An 8,265-nucleotide genomic window follows, 5' to 3' on the forward strand; every position below is an offset into this window, starting at 1 on the left:
GACAGCAATACACTGCTGGTCTCGCACCCAACGGCAGGACCGAGCTCGTCTCGCGCCCGGTGCCGAGGACGGGTTGATGGAGGCCATTTTTGGCTGGCCTTTTGGGTCTCGGCACTGGAGGCCGCCCAGGGGTGCGAAAGGCGGGTCCTTTCCACTCGTATCTTTGGTTGGGGCAGCGGTAGGGCTCGGGTGGGGTGGTGTCATGGTCTTGGATGCGGGGGCGGTGACCCTGGTGGTGGAACCGCGGAGCTCATGGGCAAAGACGGTGGCTCGGTGCTGCCCGGTGCCACAACCGTGTGGGCAGCGTGGTAGCCGGGGGTGTGGCGTGCGGTGGAGATGCGTGTGGGCGGGGTGAAAACCTGATCTATCTTTGGATGGACCGGCGGCGACGAAGCTCGTTCCCTTTTTGAAGGCGTCGTCGCGGCTCTCGTTGCCCGTCGTGGTGCTCCAAGGGAAACTCTGATCCTCAGATCGGGCAGTGGCGGCACTCCGGTGTCGTTTCCTTCATGAAGGCGCTGCCTTGAAACTCATGATTTATCGTATGTGGCTTCACTTCTACGCGGTGGCGTGTTCACGGCGGTAGCCCCTGGCTGCTCTTGTAGTGCTAGGGGTGGTGTTGTTGCGCTCATCTCCTATGTATCTTGCCTTGATATGTGTGTGCAAGGGCGTAGCTACGTACAGCTAGCCGGTGTCACTGGCACCGGGTCCAATTTGTAGTTGCTTAATATAATCCATTGATTTAGTGTGTAGTTCATTGATTGTTTGACATGTGGGCATGTGTTTTTCTATGTGGACAACGGATAATTTTCAGTCTGGGTCCGCCGCTGTGTGTGAGTGTGTTGTGAGAGCGTGCGTTTGTATCGAGTGCCATTGATTATTATAGGTACAAAGTTAGTATAAAGTTGAGTCAACTATTTTAAAATGAAGGGAGTACTTTATAAAGCGGGGCGAAAGCATTTTTTGGTAATTGACTCTTGCTCTTAGGAGACGCGCCTAGCCCCTTGTTCACCGCAAGGAAATACTCCCTCACGTTCTTATATTAAATTATTATAGAGGGAGTACCAAATACAAAAATACAATTAGTAAAGAAAAACACAATTAGCTATTTGCACGTATACTCCTGACGGCGTATCCACAGGCATCACATTCTACTAGTCTCCACCAGCAGGTACGCACCGGGAAGATAAAGAAATTAGAGCAACCTCACCTCACGTGACACGGAAGCAAACCCAACACGCGTTACCATTACTAGCATGGCCACGTGAGGCCCACTCGTTTCCCGTGCACTCCACGAGCCCCCGTCTGGCGCCACATACCACCGCCTGCTTTCCCCTCCCCTATCAAATCCTCACTCCACTCGCCCCGCCCAGCCAGATCTTCCTAGAACCTTCAGCAACCCTAGGGCCCCAGCGGGAGGCCTCTGCCGCTGCCGACGCCACACAATTAGCTATTTGCACGTATACTCCTGACGGCGTATCCACAGGCATCACATTCTACTAGTCTCCACCAGCAGGTACGCACCGGGAAGATAAAGAAATTAGAGCAACCTCACCTCACGTGACACGGAAGCAAACCCAACACGCGTTACCATTACTAGCATGGCCACGTGAGGCCCACTCGTTTCCCGTGCACTCCACGGCCCCCCGTGCGGCCCCACAACCCCCCGCCTGCTTTCCCCTCCCCTATCAAATCCTCACTCCACTCGCCCCGCCCAGCCAGATCTTCCTAGAACCTTCAGCAACCCTAGGGCCCCAGCGGGAGGCCTCTGCCGCTGCCGCCGCCATGGCCCCCAACCCCGCCGCAATCGCCCTCCTGGCTGCCCTCGACGGCAATCTCCGCCTCCTCAAGAGTAAGTGCCGTCGGCTCTGCCGCCGTCCCCTGTTATATCCAGTGTCGAATGAAATGATGTGTGATATCGGCTTCTCCATTGTCCCGGACACTCTCGTGTAGCAATGCCTATGTAGCGTGGTCGAATCTGATGTTCTCTCCGGTTACTTTCTGAAAAAATTGGGCGTTAATTCCTTCGGCTTTGTTCTGCAAGTTAGGCAGAAACTGCCAAATTTGTGACTGCATGGATAGATAACTTCTGTATTTAGATCGATCTGGAGCCTCAGACGGTGCAAACGGCTCCCTAGTGCACCACGCTCCCCAGAATGTTCATGATTGTATTATTTGATTTTTGTTGCATCTGCAATTTCTCCATGCTAGAAATGTCCAAAAAGATGGATTTGCGGGAAACAAAGGACCCCAAAGGGCTCAACGCACTCCATTTCGCTGCAAATAAGGGGTCCCTGGAGATTTGCAAGTTCCTGTTGGAGGACGTGGGGGTCGATGTCAACTCGGTATCAAGCGTAGGTAAAATCTGTGCACCAGTAACAGGACTTGTTGCCTATATTAGTACTTAATTAGTACTGAAATGCCGCATTCTCCTTGTAGGTGCGACACCGATGTTTTATGCTGCACTCAAGGGAAATCTTCAGGTTGCCAGATATCTTCTCGATCATGGTAGCGATCCGGCGAAACCTAGTGAGAGGGGCTTAACGCCGCTGCACAATGCAGCAGAGCATGGTGCGTTCCTCATTCTTCAGTTCACTTGGTCTCTGAAATAGATGGAAGGCTTACAGGATAGTACTAGCTTACGAATGTTTTGTATACTATTTAGAAGACTAGAAGCTCCTTCTGTGCTTAATATTTGCTTATATATTTATTGTTCATCTAGGGCATTGTGAGATTGTAAGACTGTTGCTGTCCAAAGGAGTTGACGTGGATGTTATCAATTACCGAGGGACACCATTACATATGACTGCTGCAAAGGGTCAGCATCAGGCCATGAAAATTCTGCTGGAGCATGGTGCTGATGTAAGCTGTTGATTTCACACCTAATTGCATTGCATGCAGAGTTATAAAATGAAAAATAAAATGTGAAAAATTAGTCACCTGTAGCTTGAGGATGAAATGGTTCGTTCTCGAGATGCATCAGAATACTTGGTGGACATAATTTTAATTATTAATTGGCCATTCATTTGCCTTTACAGCCCAACAGAGTAGTCAATCATATCTTCTCACCACTAATGATGGCATGCTGTGGGAACTCCTTGGAATGCATGAAGCTACTGATTGAGGTCCAGTAACTTGTCTGCCCAATTTAATGTTTTTATGTTTGACTAATCAATTATATCGACCTCTAAACAATTGTTTGGAGCAGAATGCAAGTTAAATGTGCAGATCCTGTCTCTAAAGCTACCTTTGCATTTTGTATTTTCAATTCAATAGGCTGGTGCTGATGTGAATGGTAATAGTAGCTCTGGACCAACTCCTTTAACGGGGGCAGTTGATGATGGCTCAACTGAATTCGCCAAGTTCTTGCTGGAGGCTGGAGCTGACCCTAACATTCCTAACCAGGTAACATAGCTCCGGCTTTGATGATGCTTCTGTTTAGCTATTTTAATGCTTTCATGCTCGCAGTGTCACCTCCCTTGCAGACCTTTGGCTGCATGGTAATCTATTATGCTACTTCTAAGGTATCCCAAGCGAAGAAGTGTGTTGTATACTAACTATAGACCGATCATGCGTCAAGTATTGTGCAACCAGTGTGTATCTGAATACATCTGCTGGACTTTGCAGTCACCTGGTCAGACATTTCATGATTTGAAGCTGTAGTGATAGATTTTTGTGCCATGGTTTTGATTTTTTTTCACAACACATACAACAGGTTCGGAATATCACAGAATCATGATGCCATTGTGCCAGTTACTTCAAAAAAACGTTAGACCAGTAGGTTCAGATCATACCATTGGAATTCCATTATTGAGATGATTCAACAATGGAATTCCAATGGTATGATCTGAACCTACTGGTCTGACGATTTTAGCGAGTGCCACGATTACTCTGAACCTAACAGAATCGCGGCACTCGCTAAAACTTCAGTCATGTTGCTACATCTCCTCCACATTTTGTTAGGTTCAAAATTCTAATACTGCCATCAGGATGAATTGATGAATAACTAGTACGATTTTCTTTTGACGGTATAGTGCAGAGAACTAGGGTGAATCGTGCCTGTCTTCCAATTCATGACTTTGATCATCCACCAAATTCCTTTTTCATACTGTTATATCTTCCATTTTCCATGCGGTGTTATATTACATCTTCCGGTTTTTTTTTGTAACATAGCACGGGGATATTCCAATCAAGAGAGCAGCAGTCCGTGGTCAACGTGAACTTGTTGAGCTTCTGTTTCCTAAGACAAACCCAATTCCATCTGTGCCTGATTGGAGTGTTGATGGGATAATTACAACTATGAAATCTCCACAGACCAGGGTTCAGGTATGTGTGCGATTTGTTACTTGATTGTAGGATAAATTGTACTCCCTCCGTTCCGAATTGCTTGTCTTAGATTTTTCTAGATACGGAGGTATCTAGCATTAAAATGAGTCTAGATACATCCGTATCTAGACAAATCCAAGACAAGTAATTCGGAACGGAGGGAGTAGTTTGCTATTTAGATTGGAGTAAGTCATGATGCTCTTATGGATGCATTCCCCTTGAAAAGATTTCCACACAGTGCAAATTCTTATGACCAGTACATACATGATTGCATCCATGGTCTATTCCTGTGACCCCCTTATCTACGTGTTCTTTGTTCTTGATTTATTTCCGCTATGACAACATATCCTAGAAAATATGGTAATTGACACATGGTAATATTGATTATATTGTAGCTGCCATGTTCTCTCTCCAAGCATGTATGTTTTTAATAAATGAATAATGGTAGAAAGATTGAAGTCGCTACATCTGTACCGGCATTGGGAAGCCATTGAACCCACAATTATAGGTTACTCTGCAGGTATTTGATTGGAGGATGTTACACATTAACTGAATTTCCTGTTGAAGTTTGTGTCAGCATTTTTTTATTAGCAAATTGCTCACAAACTTCAGTGGTTCTGGTCATGCGGGCACTTCCTCCAGCCAAGTCAGCAGTGTTAACAGAGGAAACATATGTCATGATTATTATTTTAGGAATTTTGACCAATATATCAAGATTATTATTTTAGGATTTTTGACAAGGAGCACATTTTCAACTGTAGCACCTACTGTGCTGCCTGAATCAGTCACATTCTCTATGCCTTTAAAGTTTAACCAAAATGCCTCTGTTCAGGATAGAGCTTCTGCAGAAGAACGGAAAGCTGATTTGAAGTCACAAGGGAAGGAAGCATTTGCAAAGAAGGACTACTTTACAGCAATGTACTACTATGGACTGGTAAGTGACTAAGTGCATGAACTAAAATAACTTGTTTGGAACAATACAAAATAAGTTCAGAAGAAACAGTAGTTCTAGGAGAGAATTCCTTATTTGGCCCTTCCTTAAAATTTGGTTCCCTTTTTGGCCCTAATAAAAAATTTCTTCCTGTTTTGACACTCAAACTTCATTTTGTTCCCTATGTGACATTTCTGTCAGTTTTGGCAACTAACACTGTTAAATGCGACATGAAAAGTCCATTTTATCCCTGGTGTAGTTTGTGCCGTGCGTTGGTGTGTGTTCTCGCTTGCATCTCAGACCAGCGGAATCGATTCGTACGTGTGTACTTGCGTATCCTCCGGAATAATACATCCAGCAGCCTGCTTGCCTATGAGGCTAGCTTCCATGTACGTGGTGGTCAGATCCCGTTGCAAATAAACGACGACGCAACCTCAGCTTCGTGGATGCTGAAATCGAGGTCGGGACCGGCGGGACTGACGAAGCGGCGGGTGCCGAGCTTGAAACTGTTCTTGGCCATGTCTAGAGCTTGACGGAGAGATGTCCTGAGAAGCAGATTAGGTGGGTGCGCTGCCAGAGATTGAGGAATCACATCGGCTGGTGGTGGTGGGAGGTGCAGCGGTAGGAGGTAGCAGGGGGTTGGGCGCCCGTGCGACGCACATCTCGCGTTGCCTGTGAGGCGCCCGTGACGGTGCCGGGGATGGCCCGCTGGACGACGCTAATTTAGGCGGTGGAGCAGATGATGCTCCGACGGTGGCGCCGATTCGCGGAATCTATGATGGGAAGGGACGAGAAAGAGGGGAGAGCAGCGACGCCAGCTCGAAATTCACCGCCGCGGCCGTCGCTCCCTCAGGGCGGGCACAGGAACGACTCCCCACCATGGCCGCCTCGCCCGTGACCCTCCTTCACTGCGACTTCCACCTCGGCCGCCCCCTCCTCCATGTTGCTCTCCGCGCCGCGCTAGGGTTAGGGCTCAGGGAGAAGGGGATCGGGGGAGAAGGGGAGAGAATCGGGACGGTTCGGCCAGAAAAGGTTTTTCTGTTTCTTTTTTTTTCAACGTGCTAAAGCAGGGGTAAATAGGAGTTTTCATCTCGTAGTTGACGGTGTTAACAACAAAGAATGACAAATAGGAGTTTTCATCTCGTAGTTGACGGTGTTAACAACAAAGAATGATGGAAGTGTCATGGAAGGAAGAAAATAAAGTTGTAGTATCAAAAAAGGAAAAACAAAATTTCTAGGGCCAAAAAAGGAACCAAATTTTTAAAAAGGATCAAATAAGGAATCCCCTCTAGTTCTAGAGCATCAGGTTCAGGATTGAAAGTGCAGTGACTTCAGATTTCCTTGTAGCAGTACAATTTGTTTACTTAATGAGGGTTGGTAAGATTGACGGATGATTCATCATGGTTTATGTTGAAATGTTTGTGAAGGCATGGGTGTCTTACATCAGGATCATACAATAAGAGTAACTACATTTCATTTAGGGTTGACACTTCATCCGCGACACCCTTTTCTGTTCAAGTCTGATGAGTGCTTATTTGTGCTTTTCTTACATTTAAACTAATGAAAATGCCTTCAGAGAGCCTGTTAGATCCAGTTATCATTGCATGGAAAAATCATGCGATGCTGACCACATGCAAATGTAGGTGATGGAGATAGACCCACTTGATGCGACCCTGTTTGCTAACCGGAGCCTCTGCTGGCTGCGCATGCGAGAAGGGGACAGGGCACTGGCAGACGCTCAACGGTGCAAAATGCTGCGTCCTGGTTGGTCCAAGGCATGGTACCGAGAGGGCTCAGCTCTCAGTTTCATGGAGGTATAGTTGGTGTTCAAATCAAACCTTTCAATCTGATTCAGTCTCTCAACCTGTGTCTCACTTCCTCTCATGGCGTCCCTCCATTTACAGGATTACCAAAGGGCAGTTGATGCGTTCCAGGAGGCGCTGAGACTCGACCCTGACAGCAGTGAGATCAAGAAGATGTTAAGGTAATGATGCCCTTGAATCTTGCATCGTTGCCCCTGTTTGAATCTTGTTCCAGTTTTGAGGTTTTCCGATGTTTTGACGCCTTCCATTCTTGCAACCTGCAGTGAGGCCAAAAGTAAGGCTACTCGCTAAGAGTAGGACCTGCGATGGAGCTGACATATAAGCAAGTGCCTATGTCCTACATACCTGTGATCATCCTGTCTTTTCGCCGGCTACTAATCCACTACCAGGCTTGCTCGTATTGCAGCCGTTGACAAGCTAGCTACTTTCGAACTGTGCTCGAGGGCAGCTGCGGAGCTTCAACAGGAATAAGAGCAATCAAACGTATTGTACTACTATGTATTAGCCGTGAAGGAAAATGAGTTGTTAGATGCACCAACAAATAATAGTTCATGAAGTTCTTTTACCTGAGATAGACGAGGCCAGCATGAAAATCCCTTGCAAGTTAAAATCCCCTTCAGCCACCTTGGCCAATTCGGTTGCCAGGGATCCTCCCGGGATCCCCCTACTTTCCCTGGATAGGAAAATCACGAGCTGAATCAACCCAGAGGAGCCGAGCCTACCGTGCAATTCGGTCGCCTGCGAAGGGGAAGGACCCCCTCCCTTTCCCTGACTGTTGCCGGGTGTGACTTTCACGCCTCAAGAGGCTGGGGACAAAATCCTCGCTCGCTCTCGCAACTGAGTGGCGGCGTTGGATGATGACTACGATTTTTCTCCGTCCGGCGGCCGGGACCGACGCCCTAAGAGCAACGGACCAACGCCCTAAGAGCAACTTGGGGTCAAAGTGAACACAAAAGTTGGCCCAATGCGCCGGGCCAAACGGAGGCGCATCCGCTTTTTATTCGTCGGACGATCCATTTCTGACCTTTTTATCTGTTGGACGATCCATTTCAGACCCAAATTTAGGCCTCACACCCGCCTACTCCTTTTGGCCCACCAGGTGGTAGCATGTAGGCCATTCTCTTCCTGCCCATCGATAACAAGCCCCTGCCCGCCCCACTTGTCGTCGCCGCCGCCCAGCTTCGATGC

The 8,265-nt window shown here is 47.5% G+C and overlaps 1 protein-coding gene across 2 annotated transcripts; it reads left to right on the plus strand.

Moving 5' to 3' along the window:
- The first annotated feature begins 1,277 nt into the window (after nt 1-1,277).
- LOC125528651 (poly [ADP-ribose] polymerase tankyrase-1-like) lies at nt 1,278-7,647 on the plus strand. Of its 2 annotated transcripts, none has more exons than XM_048693092.1 (12): nt 1,278-1,416; nt 1,762-1,849; nt 2,209-2,355; nt 2,437-2,568; nt 2,720-2,859; nt 3,036-3,122; nt 3,274-3,402; nt 4,171-4,323; nt 5,156-5,257; nt 6,898-7,068; nt 7,159-7,238; nt 7,341-7,647. In XM_048693092.1, exons 2-12 carry the CDS (start codon nt 1,783-1,785, stop codon nt 7,366-7,368), a joined length of 1,236 nt encoding a protein of 411 aa, XP_048549049.1. In that variant the 5' UTR covers nt 1,278-1,416; nt 1,762-1,782; the 3' UTR covers nt 7,369-7,647. The 2 variants fall into 2 exon arrangements, with proteins under 2 accessions (XP_048549049.1, XP_048549050.1); XM_048693093.1 differs by having other exon boundaries at nt 1,293-1,425; nt 1,777-1,849.
- Nucleotides 7,648-8,265: the final 618 nt, after the last annotated feature.

This window comes from Triticum urartu, unplaced genomic scaffold, assembly GCF_003073215.2.
Source record: "Triticum urartu cultivar G1812 unplaced genomic scaffold, Tu2.1 TuUngrouped_contig_5016, whole genome shotgun sequence".
In the NCBI taxonomy this organism is placed as follows: Eukaryota; Viridiplantae; Streptophyta; class Magnoliopsida; order Poales; family Poaceae; genus Triticum; species Triticum urartu.

Coding starts and splice junctions, on each gene's coding strand:
- LOC125528651 (XM_048693092.1), top strand. CDS start 1,783: ATGGCCCCCAACCCCGCCGCAATCGCCCTCCTGGCTGCCCTCGACGGC. Junction 2,569..2,719: donor GCACAATGCAGCAGAGCATG/GTGCGTTCCTCA, acceptor TTGTTCATCTAG/GGCATTGTGAGATTGTAAGA. Junction 7,239..7,340: donor GAGATCAAGAAGATGTTAAG/GTAATGATGCCC, acceptor TGCAACCTGCAG/TGAGGCCAAAAGTAAGGCTA.